This window comes from Gymnoscopelus braueri (genome assembly GCF_963280865.1).
Source record: "Gymnoscopelus braueri genome assembly, chromosome: 7".
In the NCBI taxonomy this organism is placed as follows: Eukaryota; Metazoa; Chordata; class Actinopteri; order Myctophiformes; family Myctophidae; genus Gymnoscopelus; species Gymnoscopelus braueri.
In genome coordinates, this window is record NC_137608.1 from 35339690 (window position 1) to 35358273 (window position 18584).

General features: G+C 42.6%; 1 protein-coding gene across 2 annotated transcripts in view; it reads right to left on the reverse strand.

Annotated features, from left to right (window-relative positions):
- sema4c (sema domain, immunoglobulin domain (Ig), transmembrane domain (TM) and short cytoplasmic domain, (semaphorin) 4C) overlaps positions 1-18584 on the reverse strand; it is a 50132-nt gene that overhangs the window by 21469 nt on the left and 10079 nt on the right. For both annotated transcript variants that reach the window (XR_013933400.1, XM_080432336.1), the window contains exons 2-6: positions 8436-8590; positions 4522-4584; positions 3626-3724; positions 3296-3392; positions 1348-1467 (exon numbers count right to left, since the gene is read on the reverse strand). Coding sequence is in view for 1 of the 2 variants with exons in the window: in XM_080432336.1 (XP_080288462.1) it covers positions 1348-1467; positions 3296-3392; positions 3626-3724; positions 4522-4584; positions 8436-8590 (534 nt within the window). In the remaining variant the exon portion in view is untranslated. The remainder of the gene's footprint in view (positions 1-1347; positions 1468-3295; positions 3393-3625; positions 3725-4521; positions 4585-8435; positions 8591-18584) is intronic.

Sequence of the window (18584 nt, forward strand, 5' to 3'; positions counted from 1 at the left end):
CACACACACACACACACACACACACACACACACACACACACACACACACACACACACGATTATGAGGAAAAATATAAACACAAAGAATATTAAAGACATAAATCACATCCAAAGAAAGATATAGAGTGAGAGCGAAAAAGAGAAGCAAGGATAATAAAATCCTAATAGACACAAACACACACGTAGGTTCCTCCTAGGAGCTACTCCTTTTTCCAATCATCTCTCCCTAATTCTTTTCTGTTTTCCCTGTCTTCTCTACCACCCTCTCCTCGTCTTGCTTATTACCTGCTCCCTCTCTCTCTGCATGTCTCCATTAGCAGTCTTACTCATATGTCTGACCTGCTCCTCCACTCTTACACCTGATCTCACCCCATCTATCTCTCTTCTATTTTCCATCCATACATCCATACATCCATCCATCTATCCGTCTATCCGTCTATCCGTCTATCCGTCTGTCTGTCTGTCTATCTTCATGCATCTATCTATCTATCTATCTATCTATCTATCTCCCCTCCACCCCACCCCCCCCCCTCTATCTCATTATCATTATCATCTTAACATTAGGACCTAATGTTTGCTTCTCTTTCTTGGCTGTTAGCCATATATTTCCTGTTACAGACACTTCATCCTCTTTACTTATTTTCCTTTTCTGACTCATTCCCTCGCTCCACCTCCCCACACCTGATAATGATATTTTCGTCATCTTCCTCCCTCAGTCTGCGCCTCATTTCCTACTCTCATTCTTTTGTGTCATTTCTCGCTCTTTAGCACTCCATCTTCATGCATGCACACGCACGTGCGCACGCAAACACGCACGCACGCACGCACGCACGCACGCACACACCCACCCCCTTCTTGTCTCTATCATCCCTTCTTAGAGATTTTCTCTTGTTGTCTTTATTGAGTTCTCTTGTTCTCTTTTATCGAGTTAATCCCCTCCTGCTCCTTCTCTCCTCTTTTCAGTCTACTGTTCTTCCTCCCTCCTCCTTTTCCAGCCTCTCTCTCTCTCTCCCTTTTCTCAGTCACTCTGGCCTCCATCCCTCTTTCTGAATCGCCGTCATTCCTCCTTATAGGTCTCATTCTCTCTCCTTCCACCCCCTTTCTCTCTCTCCCTCTGTTCCATCCATCCCCTCATCATTACATTACCCAATCTTTTCTTTTCTCCATTTCCTTGATCTTTCTCCCTCCCCTTTCCTCCCTCCCACTCCCTACTTCCATCCTGTCCGTCTCTATTTCTCTCTCCATCCATTCATTCCCCCTTCTTTCCTATCTCTATCTCTCCCTCCCCGTCTCTATCTTTCCCTCTGTCTATCTCTGTCACCATTACCCTCCCTTTGTTTGTCTCACCGTTGAGCCAGGTGGGCAGGTATTCACTCTTCATGCTGTAATGTTGTTGTCCGAGGTTCCTTAGGATCACAGGCTCTGTACCCAGGAAGTTGTTGAGCGTGGCAGAGTACAGCTCCTTATCTGGACAGACACACAGAGAGAGAGAGAGAGAGAGAGAGAGAGAGAGAGAGAGAGAGAGAGAGAGAGTGGTTGAAGGTTCTGTACCCACATTACAGGATCAACATGCATGTGGAGATAAAACTATACTTAAGATCATTAGAGTTATACTCATAACCAATCAACAAGCTCACAATGTGTCGCAACGTGAATGCTATTTTCAGTGTGTGACACCTGTGTGCAACTAAGTATAATTCAGGCGTCAGGGCACCATAGACCTCTGCCCCCCTGTGACTAGGGTAACCATATTTTCAAGCCTCCGAACCGGGACCCTTAAATTAATGTGTGCACATTTGTGCACCTGCACGACCAGTCACGCACGCTCACGCACGCACGCACACACACATACATGTATATACGCACCATAGGTGTCGCATACAGGCAACGATTGATTGACACGCATCAACGTTGAATTCAGACACACAATGCAATGTGACATAATTCTGATCCAGATTTGTTGTGGCAAGCTCCCTTCCAACATTACAGGATAAAGCCTAATTTATACTCCGTCTCATGCCAAAAATACCTGATCTTCAAGTAAAAAACTGTGTTTCTTCGACGAGTGATATACCGTCATACGTCAAAGTATAAACTAAGGTGTTTACACAACGGGAGTGTTTATTAGACAGAATCCACACAGAACGCCAATATTATGCGGTGAAAAAAGCTAAACAAGGTAGATTTTTCACCGCGAGTAAAAGCATCAACCTGTATGAATGGCATACAGGCATCATCTAGATGAATAGTTTGATGTGAAATATTCGCAGACGCCTTTTTGGATTGTTTATTTGTCACACTCCTAGAGAGCAAAAACCTTTAGGCGTAAAAGAGCTGAAGACCCAGCATCACACCTTGGGTACTATGAAGACACAGAACAGAACAGACAGCAGTGGAAATCCTTTGTTGCTACCTAGTCTGTCTAGACAAACATGTTGGCATCCCACAATTTTCAAATTCTTCCGCTTAACAGTCTGTACTTGGGAAGAAATACAGGCAGAATAAGACTCTCTGTGGCATCCGAAGATTGTGGAAGAGATAGTCTGGCTTGAGAGACTAGTTGCTGCCCTACATGCCAGCGGGCAAAATTAAGGGCAGTAATTAAGTAAGTATAAAGGTGTGATACTCCAACTACTGTTATCGCTATATCACTGAACAAAACAATAGACAATAAATGGATGTATAAACCCCTTATTGTTATTAGCCAGTTATTTTATGTTGTTGGCAATAAACAAGTGCTATTTAGTTTCATTTGTTTGCTCACTGGTCTGCAGTCTGGGGAAGGACTAGAGTCAGGTGCTGTGAAGAATTTGATAAATTCTATTAATGATGCATGAAGGTGGAAATATTTCATTTTAAAGCCTTTGTATTGTGCTATACAAATGAACTGGCCTTGCCTTATTCAAATAAACAAACAAAAATGTTAAGCAGTATCATTTGCTCTCCCCAAGGTTCTTTGGAAACAATTCTTGGCACAGAGTAAGAAATTGTGCTGGAAATTCTTTGTCCGCATTTACTCGTATTCGTATTACAATTGGAATACAAATATTAAAATGATCAACACCATTCATAGTGATATATGAATATCACGATGAAGCCTTAGAATAAACGTGCAGGAGGTGCACGGCAGCAATACTGTGCAAACAAAAAATCTGATCCAACATAATGCATGCAAACAACTGATTCATTCACACCCACACTACGTGTATGTGGAACACACAGTCAACCATTCATACATAAAGTTGAAGACAGACTCAGACACATGCACGCACACAAGAAAAAGATGGGCACTTACCCACTATCAAGCCAGTATGACCTTTGGCAGGATCATAGGGACACTTGCCCTTCCCATCCTCTAGGGCATTATTGTTGAGCACAAAATAGTCTGCGTTCTACACACACACACACACACACACACACACACACACACACACACACACACACACACACACACACACACACACACACACACACACACACACACACACACACATACACACGTGGGGAAACAGGTGGTCAGTGGTCAATGTATGTGACGATACAGCTGTGAGCTCTGTGAGTCTCAGCTCTCACCATGCTCTTCTATAGTATTCGTGTCAAGTATACAGTATGCGCACACACTCACCACATAAGTGCATTTGGGCTGGAAGGCATATGTGCCACAGGTGTACAGGTGTGTATGGTTGTAGCTCTGCAGGAAACGGATGTAGTTGAAACATTCCGTCTGTCGATAGACACACAAAGAGCGAGAGAGCGAGAGAGAGAGAGAGAGAGAGAGAGAGAGAGAGAGAGAGAGAGAGAGAGAGAGAGAGAGAGAGAGAGAGAGAGAGAGAAAGGTCAGGACCATCCCACACTAATTTGACTCAGCTTGTTTAATTTTTTTGTGAAGTGCTACTTTAATGCCTTTCTGTCTACAACATAATGAGTAAAACTCTTTCAATTGAAATGAATTGAAAACAGATGCTGTTGAAGTGTGCACCGACGCAATGAATAATGCAAAACAACACATCCAAATCATATTGATGTTCCAATTGGAACACAATATGTATATCACAGCATCTGCAATTATGGCCATTTTGTGATTGACTTATCTATGTAGGTATATGTTTATTTATTTATTGTGCACAAAAACACACAATCAATGAAGAGAAAAATGGGAGAGAAAAGTTCCTGGCAGATGCGCCCCTCTATGTAGGGTTCAGATGAATGTACTATCATATAGAAACATAGGAGCATTAAATCCAGCAGGAGAGAGTGCACATACACCATTATATAAACCTGTATTCTATCATATCAAGGGGGGGTCACACACTAGGAACCAAACCTGACCTTTTAGTTACAGGGTCTCGGTAGGCAAGCCCATTACACCACAGTACAGTGGAGAGAGACAGGAGAGAGATGGATCTCTGTGGCATATAATATAAACACACTATGCGGCTCAGTCAAGGTCAAGGCTGTGAACAAGGCATAAAACGAGAGGATGATTTTGAATCTACAATGAGATCAACTTGAGAACTGTACCTGGTTGTTCTTGCCCTTGGTGGCACATTCTCTCTTCTTATCCTGGGGGGCAGGCCAGTCAATCTGAGAGACAGAAGGAGATAGAGGTAGAGGAAGAAAGAGGGGGTGGGGCGGGGGTGAGGGGGGGGGCATGAGTGACAGAGCAAAGGGAGATGAGTAGAGAGTAAGAGAGGTAAAAGAAAGAGACAGAGATAGGATTTGATTAGGGTGACACCTAAGTGCAGTAGTAGGGGTGTAAATTACAACCTTTCATTACAATACCATACAATTTCAATTTGCCAGATGATTCAATATTTGCTGATATCACACATCCAATGATCCATATGATACGATATCCCAGCTAAAACAATCTTATTACATTTACATCATGAAATGAAAGAAAGACAAAGAAAATGGGCAAAACTGAGAAAAGACAGAAAAAGGGCAGGAAAGAAAATGAGAAAAAAGATTAAAACAAGAGGAAAAGGGTGGGGTCATCTAAGACAAAGATAAAGGAAGGAGGACTAGGAGACAAAGAGCTGAGGAGGCAGAGGGATGAGGAGGGAGCGACAGGCAGATGGCGAGAGAGATGCAGGGACACAGAGAGACAGGTGGACTATTCCCTTTACCTCCTGGCTCATTTTTCTATGTTCCCTCTATCTTCACCCCTCCCTCCAATCCTCCATCATCACATTGCATTACATGCCTCCATCCCTCAGCCTCTCAACAAGGGAACTGACAACATGTGCTCCTCAGATTGAAGGGATGCTCGCAACACACGCTACAATCTGCAGCTGTGTGTGTGCGTGTGCGCGTGTGCGTGTGCGTGTGTGTGTGTGTGTGTGTGTGTGTGTGTGTGTGTGTGTGTGTGTGTGTGTGAGAGTGTGAGAGAGAGAGTTGTTTGTTTGTTTGTATGTGCATTCGTGGAAAGAGGTAGTTTGACTGTTTGTTTGTTTTAGTGTTGTTGCACGTGCCAAGTTTTTGTCTCCATGTATGTGGGTGGGTGTGTGCACATCTAATAAAGGCTTGTTGCAGGAGCTTAATCAGATAACAATCCCCTGTACGTAGCCGGCAGCTTTGTGTATGTCTCTCTCAGCCCTGCTTCCCCTACACTCCTTCATCACACCGTTTTAACAGTATTGATCCAAATAGACAACAATTGAGAGAGCACAGCCAAACAGATTGACTCACTGAGGTGGCTCAATGTAAATTTGAGTCTGTGTGTGTGTGCCCTCACACAATCCATTTCAGACAATCATTCTTTGCCAAATTGAGCCAACTTCAGCCCTTATCTATGCATATCTGAGGTATTGAGTATGTCTGCAAGCTGACGATCCCAGGTCACTGTAATATCCGGACTATGGATTGTTAATTTCAAGTTAAATGACTTATTACGCCATCATACAACGGTGTTGTGCAAAAATTTTGAAAATAGCCATTCTACAAGCTCATATCGCTTTGCATCGCGCCGTGTTATGAGCTTGTAGATATGCTGTCTCTGAACATATTTGCCTATAAAAGCATGCCCAATATAGGGACACCAAGTTAAAGGTCCCATAACATGATTTTTCTTATTACTCATAATTTGGGGTCTTCCATGTTGTCTGTAAAACCAGGATATACCCTCCTATCCCGTGAAAGTAGCATTGTAGATAATCAGTGTTGTGTATGTAAACAAATATTTAGGTGACGATTAAAACGTTTGCTATGCGTCATTGCGATTCCCGAGCCAGTTGAGCCCCAAGCCAGTTGTTACCTCACAGACAAATGGAAATTAGGGTTTAATATTTCCCCCGCAAATTTGACATTTTCTATCCCTGGACGTCCCAGGAAACATACTGGTTTTCATCATATTTCATGTAACACTAATTGCAACAAGGAGACATTTAATTATGCATAAACCTATGGGTTCCCACCCTGACCACGTTAGTGTACTATTTGGTGGTATTAACAATTATTAAAGCAAAAGAACTCAAATTTAATTTAAATTAAATTTAAATTAAATTTATTTTTTATCAACATTAGAATGAACATAATATAAACTGTGGTGCAACTTGAACTTTGCCATAGCTGTGAGCCTGCGACTCATGTGAGGAATATAAAATGTCAAGTTCATTGCCTGCGTTTTGTCTGCTGAGAAGAACAGCCGCATGGAAGTGATATTTTTTACTATTATTCATTGTATAAACAAATTTGTTGAGGCAAGTCATTTGGCGTTTTCAAAATCATTCTATTAAGCTGAGATGGATTGCATATTGGCTGCTGGTGCGCAGTGCACACTGCGAGCATTCTGTAACAATACTATCCCTCAAGCTGGAAAACTAATTTTAGCATGTTTTTTTTTATACATTCTAATCCAGATGTGACAATGGTTAAATGCTTCTATCCAACAAAACTGACAATATTGATAGCATAAAATCCATTTCTCCTTCATCAAAGGCTTAGTGACTGGTGAACTAGATGGATTATTACACATACTGCCATGTTCTGTGCGACTCATCGCCGGATAATATTGAACCGCAGATTCATTGTTGACGACTCTGCACCCCCCGCAGTGTAAGGGCATCACTTTGATTATGGGAGAAATTACATTTCCGAGGCTATTCTTCCATGAGAGGTCCGGAAAATACCAAACGTCTAATAGTAAAATATGACACGCCTGTGTATTGCTGGCTATGGATAATTCGGAGTGAAGTCATATTAGAAGAGTAAATGGTAAATGGTGCATTTATATAGCGCCTTTATAGCGCTTTACAATGTGCATTACATTCACCCATTCACACAGACATTCACCCACCGGCGGCGGAGGAAACCATGCAAGGCATCAACCTGCTCTTCGGGAGAAGTTTAGAGGTTCAGTGTCTTGCTCAATAAAATAACTCAGGGGGAGCCGGGGATTGAACCTTCCATTTCCCAAGCAGCCGTTCTACTTCCTGAGCCACTGCCACTCCTAAGTGAATTGTATTAACGTAACATCGATGTTTCATGCATTTTCATGCAGATCACTAAATAAATACTGTATAGGTTGTGGATAAAATCAAATGTATAGCTGCATTAACATAATTTCCGCCCTTTCATCCCCAACCAAGCATAAGACATTCATGGCATTTGCCCCTGTAAAGACTATAAAGATCGCTACGTAATACACTGAAATTATGTTTTGTCTATAGAAGGAAACCTCTCCACGAGCACATGCTTAGAAGATGAACTTTCAATGTAAATATGGTTTCAAAGACATGAAACCAAGAGACACGACCAGTTCCGGAAAGACGCGGTGACAAGAAAACAGCGCACTGGAATTACACCCAAAAAGAGCCCAGAAAAAGAGATGTGTGTCAGCTATAAACTTTTTAAAGACCTTAAATAATTGATTACATTTTTTAAAAGTAGTAAAAAATGGGATCTTAAATAGATTACATTTTTTTCCCATAGTAGTGAAAATGGGATGTTTAACTCATTCAGTGCCTGACTTATTTCTGGCAGTTTGGCTCTGAGTGCCAGAGCCAAAAAGTGCTTAGGAGCCGAGATACAGCCTTTTTCAGTAAGAAGTTAAACAAGCAGTGAATGGAGCAGAACATTTTCAAATCATGATATCTTGGGTTCTGAATATTTTATTTTTTTTGGACGTCTTAGACGTCCGGAAGCACAGGGCTTATGATACAACGGACGTCTTAGACGTCCAGTGGCACTGAATGAGTCAATATGCTGCAAAACATTCTTTATGGCATTGGCAATAGGTCGCCAGGCACTGTGGCAGCTTTAATCCTTGAATCTTCTGTATTAAAATTGCATTCAGTAGAATCAATTACAGTGCATTGAAGTGTGTGTGCGTGTGTGTGTGTGTGTGTGTGTGTGTGTGTGTGTGTGTGTGTGTGTGTGTGTGTGTGTGTGTGTGTGTGTGTGTGTGTGTGTGTGTGTGTGTGTGTGTGTGTTACCTGTGGCCGTAGCTGTCTGTTGATGTTGTTTGGGTCCAGGGCAAACAGGGCCTCGCGGGCCCCTACATACAGAACCCTCTCGTGCTCTGACAGTGTCACCATAGTGTAGTTCCACACTCCCGGAGAGCTAAACCTTGCCATGCTGTCCAACACATCTACACACACACACACACAGGAACAAAGAGAGAGAGAGAGAGAGATAGAATAAGTGATATTTAATGTCCATTCCATTAAAAACAATGTTTAGATATAGTGAAAAGAACCGATGTTCAAGCTCACAATAGCAGTGAGCTTGTAGGTCGGCTATTTTCACATTTAAATAGGGTTTAAGTGCTTAATTCATAATGTATTTTTGTACGTTTGGGTCCTGAGGAGATACCAAATGTGTAATTTGGGCCTCGAGCTACAAAGTTTGGAAACCACTGCTTTAACTTGATTTGTCTATTTGCAGCGTACTATTTGTTTGTGTATGTAAATGCATTTGCATTTGATTTCCCTGTCCTGAAACCAACGCAAACAATTGTGGGGAAATAACTAATTGTCTACATGCTGGCTCTGGTGAACCGCAGGCAGACCCATTTATCATAACTTGTGTTTACAGTTCAGCGAACATAACACCATGCAGTTTTTCATGCCTGTATGACTATGAGATCAGTGCAATTTGCATTATACTGAGCTGTTGACCACTTCACTGATCTTGGTGCTTCTATGTGATATATTAAGAAATGATTTCTTATGCGTTTCTGTCATAAACTGTATTCCACACCAATGTCCCCTAACAGCACAATAAAGATTTTAACAGAATTGTCAAAACACTGCAGAGAATTATTAAGGATGCTTTCTTTGTATGAAAGTTTCCTATAATTGGGTAGTCAACTCCATTTTGTATTTTTGTTTAGACATAAGGGAAGCTGAAAGGGAGACAACAAAGGGGATCACACAGTTAGAAGACTGGCAGTATTAGGTCATGGGGTTGATATCTGCATCTGAAAGCATCAAAACTACCACAGCACTGATGCAATATCATAACAATGAAAAATCCTCTACAGTCAAACACACGCAGATATATTCAAATGCTGTACTCACACGTACGCACATACTTGCATGGACAGACAGACAGACAGACAGACAGACAGACAGACAGACAGACAGACAGACAGACAGACAGTCACAGAGTCAAGAGACAGACGGAAGGAGGGAGAGTGAGAGAGTCAGGGAGCGAGGCAGGGCTTAGCGACCAGCGTTTAGTTTTCATTATAAGTGCTCTTGTCGCCTGTCGTGTCCCCTGCCTCCCTCCCTCCCCGCCTCTCTATCTCCATCGCACGCCTCCCGGAGGACCCCAGTGTTTCAGCGCTGACACACCTGGCCCCTGGCAGAAATATGCTCTCGTGAATGGAATTATAACATTATTCCTCCGAAGAATGAATGTACATACGTATACGTACTCCCTTTCCCTGGCTGTTTTTTTTTTTACGGCTCGAAATAGCAGCTGAATTCCAGGGAGAGGCGGCGAAGGGTTGCATATGATTTATGGAAAGCTAAAAGTGGTCAGGTGATGAGTGGCCTAGTTGGAATTGAGGGAGGTTGTAGAGAGGAGAGGAAGTGGGTTGCTCGTGGTGGAGGTGCTGTCTGTGTGTTCGTTCTGGAACTTCTGTCCTCTCAAGGAGAAAAAGGTGAGGAAAGTCCTGGAGCATTGAGGAGGTTTGCAGTTCTACTTATTTGCAGAGCCCGACCGACACTGGATTTTTCTGGCTGATGCCGACACCGACATTAGGTAGCAGGCTCTACTTTTTTATCTTCTGTTTTAGGGTTCTGACTGAGCTTGTATATCTGCAATTGTTTTAGTTAATGTGTATGGTTAAAGTGGTTAAAGCCAGTGTTAATAAGATACGAGGGCTATTGTTAGGGTTAGTCTTTGGGGAAAGAATGTAATCAATGACAATCAGTGGAAGCTCCTTACAGGTGTAGCAATACAAATGTGTGTACGTGTATGTAAAAGGTGAGAGGGAGAGACAGAAAAAAACCAATAGAATACACACACACACACACACACACACACACACACACACACACACACACACACACACACACACACACACACACACACACACACACACACACACACACACACACACTATGTTCAGAGGAAGTAAGAAAGAGAGGGAGGGGGAGGGAGAGAAGGCAGACAGGCGGGAACACGTATTGAAGTACTTGTCTTATTATCTAGAAAGCAGTGGCGTATAAACATTGCTGGATATGTATGTATGGATGTACTACTGGATGAGAAGAGAGATAGAATGAGGTAGACAAAGATGGAGGGATGAGAGAGACACACAGATGAGAGAAGGGAGAGGCAGAGAGGGAGAGAGAGAGAGAGAGAGAGAGAGAGAGAGAGAGAGAGAGAGAGAGAGAGAGAGAGAGAGAGAGAGTAGACATCCTCGGGGGAGATTTGAGCACATCTGCTGTTCCACACAACTAGGCAAAAAAAGTGTGGCACGCTTACCAGAGAACACATACACAGTACACTCGCACTCACACACACACACACACACACACACACACACACACACACACACACGAGTGAATATACCTGCGCTCGTACTCGCGCTCGCACGCGCAAACACACACACACACACACACACACACACACACACACACACACACACACACACACACACACACACACACACACACACACACACACACACACACACACACACACACACACACACACACACACACACACACACACACACACACACACACACACACACACACTATGCATACTGCAGTGGGTACATCTCTGTACCAGTACCAGTTTCTGAGCTCATTAGGTGCAGTCATTATGATGCATGTACCACGTACAGCCTGCCACCAGGGGCAGCACTGAAACTACCTGCTCATTGATCTACTGTCATTTTGATGCATGTACTACCTAGCACCACACAGGGGCAGCACTGACACTACCTGCTAAGAGGCTTGAATAAAAGTATCAATGTAGAAATACAAGTCCTCTATTCAAAGTTTTACTTGAGTAAATGTACAAAAAATATTGGCATCAAAATATACTTAGTAGTGCTAAGTATTAATATACTTAACAGTACGCTACTCATTATGCAGAATGTCCCATTTCACAATGTTGTTTGAAAATAGCACATCTATCCACAATTTTCCAAGGGCATGGTGGGCATCACTTCCTGTCAATTTGATCCCTGATACCTGATCAAATCGACAGGAAGTGATGCCCACCATGCTGTAGGAAACTTGTGGATAAGCTCACAACGCATCGTGATGCGAAGCGTTGTGAGATTGGCAATCTTAATAATCTTTTAATAATCTGTAATCTTTTAAAGTGCAAGAAAAAATAAAGTATAAAATGGGAATGGCATTGAGTATTTTTACTTTTGGTATATTTTGATGCTAATACTTTGGCTTTTTTTTAAAAGGACTTTTACTTGTAACAGAGTATTTCTATATTGTGGTATTGCTACTTTTCTTCTACTTTGTCTTTTGGCTAATTCCCAGTGGATAATCTGTTTCCATCTGGTTCTGTTTTCTGTGTCTTCCTCTGAGACTCCTGCCACCTGCATGTCCTCTCTCAGAATCAGAATCATCTTTATTCTGTCACATCACAGGTTTAAAACATCCATAAAACTCCTCTTTGGCCTTCCTCTTTTCTTTTTTTTCTTTTTCTTTTTTACTCTAACATTTTTATCCCACGATTTTGTAACCCTATTTTTTACACCCAGTGCCAATTGTCTATGTAATCCTGGGCACTACCTTCCCTCTGCCAGCCTAGGGAGGCCAGGGCCGAGCTCATGCCTCCTTCAATGCATGAGAGCCGTCTGACCTTCTTATCACCTGACAGGGGAGAGTTTCCCTGGTAGGACGTAGCGCGTGGAAGGAACACGTTATTCCAACCAGTTCCCTTCCCCTCCATCAGGCGCCCCGGCTGGCCAGGGGGAGGCAGTATAGTGACCAGGATTACTGCATGTTTTTGTGAGGGTACCTACCCTAGGAGACACGGGGAGAACATGCAAACTCCTTCCTCTTTTCTACTCTTACCTAGCTATTCCATCTTCAGCATCCTGACCTTCTCCCTATGTACCCCTCATCCCTCCTTTGCAAATGTAAAAGCCATGTCAACCTTGCCTCTCTTTCTTTATCCCCATATCTGAGAGAGAGATTAAGTAGGGACCCATCAGTGTTGTGTTGGATTCATGTTAATGTGTATTTTCAGACTTTTAACAACTTAAACACTCAATACTTGAGTTGGCTCTATACTTGGTCGGCTCTTTTTTCCATCTACACCAAACCTCTTTGCCGAAAATAGCCGATCTACATGCTCACAACGCCTCGCAGCCCAAGGTGTTGTAGGCTTGTAGATCTGCTATTTTTAGTTCAAGTTCTCCTCAGAATAGAGATGCTAGAGTTCAAGTGGTTAAAGTATAAAATAAATCCTATCACACAAAGATTTGGTGGCCCCCCTGTAGTAACTCTGAAGACCCCCTAGGGGTCCCGGACCCCCTGTTGAAGACCCCTACTCTAAACCATATTGCTACTTTTACTTAAGTAAAACATCCGAGTACTTCTTCCACCACTGGTGTGGTGGGCCTTTATGAGCGTGTGCATGTGTACATGTCCGAGGGCGGAGTGGAGTAAATTACAAGGCCTTTGATACTGGAGACAAAAGTTCGGAAAGCCAGCCGAAATGGGCAGAAAAGAGAAAACAAATGAAAGAGGGAACGGAAGGGACAAAGAGCAGTGGTGGAAAAAGTAGTCCGATTTTTTTACTTAAGTAAAAGTAGCAATACCAAATTAGAAATGCTGTGTTACAGGTAAATGTACTCTATTCAAAATTTGAGTAAAAGTACAAAAGTATTAGCATCAAAAAATAATATAATTAAAGTACAAAAGCACAAAGTGCTAAAATAGATCTACAAGCTTATATTCACTTAATTGGTTAATGTATGTTTTGTAATAATAATAATCTAAAATCTACAAAGTAATTGCAGTGGAGTAAAACATATTTGCCTCTGAGGTGTAGTGAGTAGAAATACTGAGGCAAAGGAAAAAAAATACCTCAAAATTGTACTCAAGTACAGTACTTTAGTACATGTACTTAGGTTCTTTCCAGCACTACAGAGGAGAAACAGAGAGCACAGTAATGATGGTAGCTGAGGAGGAGGAACACACACCAACTACAATAGGACCTTGCTGCCGGGTACAAACCTTGTATCTCCATATTTCAACTTTTTTCTCTTAATGAATTCACTACTTCATCATACAAGAGTGTCGCACAAAAGCAGCGAAAATAGCAGACCTACAAGCATGCGACGCGTTGTGAGCTTGTGGAATGCTATTTTCACTATTTAATAATATATGTTTTTTATGAAAATAAAAAAGGACAGGTTTTCGTCCGACAGCGACAGAAGCAGGGTAGAGCGGCAGAAAGATGAGGAAAAGGGACAGATCAGAGAGGCTGCTCCGAGTAGCCCTTCCGAGGTTATCGCCACGGCAACCGATATGATCAGAGGATCACAACCTCACAAAGTCTGTAAACATCCACTCGCACACCATGTGTGTGTGTGTGTGTGTTCAGCTCGGACAATTAAAGCCTCTTTTATTAAAGTGCTAGTACAAATAAGGAGTGACTGATGTTTTTCGATGCTACTGCATCTTCCTCAGAGTCAACCCTGATATAGCAATTGCTATATCAGTGGTGCTCAAACTTTTTCATGTCAAGGACCCCGAAAATGATATGTATTTGACCGCCGACCCCCGTCTCAAAATATTTATTCCCAGGGACCCCCAGAAGCAACGATTTGAGTTAAAAATGTTTGCTTTAAGAAATATGTATATTCAAAGATTTGCACACATTTTCATGATAATAGCAGTAGTAATTCATGAAAAATAGCAGATCTAAAAGCTTGTATATCTGCAATTTTTGGATAGCCAAACAATGTGCAATATATATATATATTAGGGGTGGGACGATATGGGTACCTCACGATACGATATGTATCGCGATATTAGGCCCACGATAACGATATATATCACGATATCTGAAAATGCCGATATATTGCGATATCACGATATATTGCATGAAATTTCACCAACGATATATCACGATATCTGAAAATATCGATATATTGCGATATCACGATATATTGCATGAAAATTCACCAACGATATATCACGATAGTCCTTGTATTCAATTCATAAACACATAAAATAGCACCAAACAGTTCAAAATCATCATTACACAAATACAGAGTAGGAAAAACAACGTATCCCAAACTTAAAAAAAAAAAAAAAAAAAAAAAAATCTTTTTTTTTTTTTTTTTAATATGGATATTTTTCGGGAGGATATCGATTATTTATCGCGGGAGAAAGTATCGCGATATATCGATATATCGATATATCGTCCCACCCCTAATATATATATATATAAATATATATATATATAGCTAAAATCTAAAATGACACAGATGCTTTTTAATGGGTTAAATGGTAAATGATGCATACAAACCTGCTCATTGGGAGCAGGTCGGGGGTTAACCGTCTTGCTCGTGGACACTTCGACACAAACCCAGGAAATGAAGCAGGAACGTCTCTATTCCCAAGTGGCCACTCTAATAATAATTAGATTGCATCTAATTAGAAGGCAATGGGCTTCACCCAGCTGATTGCTGCCCAAGTGGTCAGACTTCACTTGAGCACAGGGGGGGTGGGGGGAGTTGGGGGTTACGTTTCTTGCTCAGGGACACCTCGACACATTGCCGGGGCCAGGATACAAACCTGGGACCTTCAACCCTTTTCACATCAAGGTCCATTAATTATTCGGCATTTTAGCCACAGACTACTGTTTGATGAGCCTCTCAGGCCCAAAACTTGTTGTCGTTGGATACGATTTTGTCCACAATTCCATGCCGTATTGATGCTGGTACCATAGGAGAGATAACAGGCAAACACTGAGCAAAATAACAATGATTTAATTAAGTAATGCAGATGTTTAACAATAATATAACTTTAGAGAGAGTAAGATGAAACCAAATGGACCCGTACGGGTCCATTTGGTTTCATTTTACGCTCTCAAGAGTTAAAGATCAATAAGGGTCCATGTGGTTACCAACTCTCCATCATTTAGCTGGGGACCACCTGGAACCCCCTCAAGGACCACTGGTGGTCCCCGGACCACCGGTTGAGAACCACTGCTCAACCCATTCAGCTATGGCCACATCCTGAGCCACTGCTGCAGGATCCCATTACATTACTATGTTCTTGAATATTAGCATCACACTTGTAGGCTACTTAGACAATGCAAGAATGTGCTTGGCATGCCAACAAACAAAGCTTCCTTTTAAATGACTTTGGCTGAGGAAGAAAGAAAGGGAATGAGAGAGAAATGGAAGATTGCCATAATCTTTGTCTCTTTGCACAAAAAGTATTATCTTATTATCTTATCAATATCTCTGAATATGTCTTGGTATTTGATCTGCAGTGTGTCTGCCACAGCCTGTGGAGGAGTATCTTTGTGAGCGTGTCTGTGTTTGCGCTCGTGTCGTGTATGTATGTGTATGTGGGTGTGTGTGTCTGTGTGTCTGTGTGTCTTTATATGCCAAGTCTGCAGATGTGCAAATGTGTGTGTGTGTGTGGGAACGTGCGTCCATGCGTGTGTGTGTGTGTGTGTGTGTGTGTGTGTGTGTGTGTGTGTGTATTTCACCGTGAGTCATCTCAGGGCCACATGGCGGCTTCACCAACCGACAGACCATCCAACCCTTCCATTCCTCCCAACCCAACTCAAGCCAAACCAAACTGAACCCAACCATCCAGGACTACTATCTGACCTCCAGCCAGGGAGGGACAAAGCAGCCGCTTCACGGCTGGTAGGAGAAGCCTCTAACCGGGCCCTGACTCTGTGATCTGCCTCCTTCAGTATGCCAGGGAGCCGGGCCTTCAAGAAGGCGAGGTTCAGCTATAAATACACTTCAGCCTCTGCTTATAGCTGCTAACCACCCAGCCGCCTGCACTGCAAACTATAATTAAAGGCCCTATTTTAGTAAGGACTTTGAAGCAGCAACATGCACACTGAATGAGACAGAGAGAAAAAGAATGAGAGACACAGAGAGATGGAGACATAGAGAAAGAGAGAGAGAGAGACATTCTATATTACCCACAAACACACAAAGCTTGCACGCGCGCAGCGCGAGCGTGCGTGCGCGCGCACACACACAATGTTTACGGAGGAGTCAGGGCAGAAGACAGAATGAGAGCAGGGACAGTCAATGAGATGGGGAGAGCTGTCATTTATTTACACGTGACGGGAGAGACACAGCAAGGTTGGTAGACAGAGAGAAGGTGAGAGCGACAGAGAGATGGAGTAGCGTGGTGCATGGAAGGAGACGGGAGAGAGAGAAGAGAGCGAGGAACAGAGAGAGTGTGAGAGAGAGAGAGAGAGAGAGAGAGAGAGAGAGAGAGAGAGAGAGAGAGAGAGAGAGAGAGAGAGAGAGAGAGAGAGAGAGAGAGACAAATGAGGTAGAGTAGAGAGAAAAGTATTTGTGTGATAATGGAACAAAAGAACACAAGAAGAAAGATAGGGGAAGATAAGATACTGTAAGAGAGAAGAGACCAGAAGAGAGAGACGTATGAGTGGGCGGAGGGCAGACATATAGAGAGGAGGAAGTGGGAAAACCAGATTAAACACAACAGAATCAGGGAACAAGTGCGTTGTGGGGGGCTGGGGGGGGGGATAAAACAAGAGGAATAAAAAAGGATGAAAGCGAAGGGATGGAAAACAATCTTGACTCAGTGGAGTGGGGGGGGGGACATTATGAAGAGTTGGTCGACACCGCAAGTGGGGTTTAGATTTTTTTTTTCCAGTCTTAACCCATTAAAACCGGGAGAGCGTCGGTGTCATTTTAGATTTTTGCGTTGGCTATTCAAAAACAGCAGCACTTCGTGCCGCGCTGTGAGCTTGCACATCTGATATTTTTTTACATTTTTGAAAAATCTTGAAAGTGTGAGAACTACTGATTTAGAAGACATTGGTAGAATCGCCCCCCCTCCAGGTCTTAATGGGTTAAAGCCGCGAGCGGTACAAGACTGGAGACAAGCTAGTTAAGATTTATGAAGCCGTATAAATGTGGTGGCTATGACACACACAGAGAAACAGACAGAACGTGGTAGAACATACTGTAGCACTCACATGGCCAGAGTTAGGGGTTGAACCTCCTCCTCTGAAGGTTCCACTTTCTGTGTACCTTAATGTGGTAGAAGAAATGTCTTCAACAAGGGGTCCGGGAAACCTAGGGGGTCCTCAGAGTTACTACAGGGGGGCCGCCAAATCTTAATGTGATAGGAGTATCTTTTTTTCTTTTTTTTTTACATTAACCACTTCAAACCTAGAATCCCTATTCTGAGGGGAACATTAGCTGAAAATAGCAGATCTACAAGCTCACAACGCCTCGCACTGCAGAGCTTGTAGATCAGCTATTTTTCGGCAAAGAGGTTTGGTGTAGAGGGAAAAAAAGAGCAGATAAAGTACTGAGCTAACTGTCTATCTATGAAATCTATGAAATCGTTTAATCTGCAACATAATTTTATACAACATATAGTGGGGGTCCCTGCTTCATCTCTCTCTCAGCAAAGGGGTCCTTGGCCTGAAAAACGTTGAAAGACCCCTGTGGTAGAACATGGCACTGACACTGCCAGAGTAAGAGGTACCACTTTCTGTGCGGCTCAATGTGCTAGAACATGGTGCTAAATCTGCGCTATAAAACATGCATGCTAGTCTGGCACGAACTAACATTGTCAGGGCTAAGGATTCCACACTGTATGTGGCTCAGTAGCCAGAGCATGGCACTTACACTGGCAGGGTCAAGGGGTCATGTGTAGGTCAACACAGAGAATTGTCAGGTCACTCTAGAATTCTAAACTGCCTGCCAGAATGTCTGGAATGATTACAGTTTAACAAACATCTGGTATTAAAAAAATTGCCGCATCCATTTTTAATGAATGAATGACAAGCAGGTGCATTTAACAATGTTGCCATATGTTACAGCATTATATTTTGGATTGAAAACTATTCAAACATGAAGGAGTGTCTTCTCTTGGTACAGTAAGTTACTTTGGAACAGATCCTCCAGA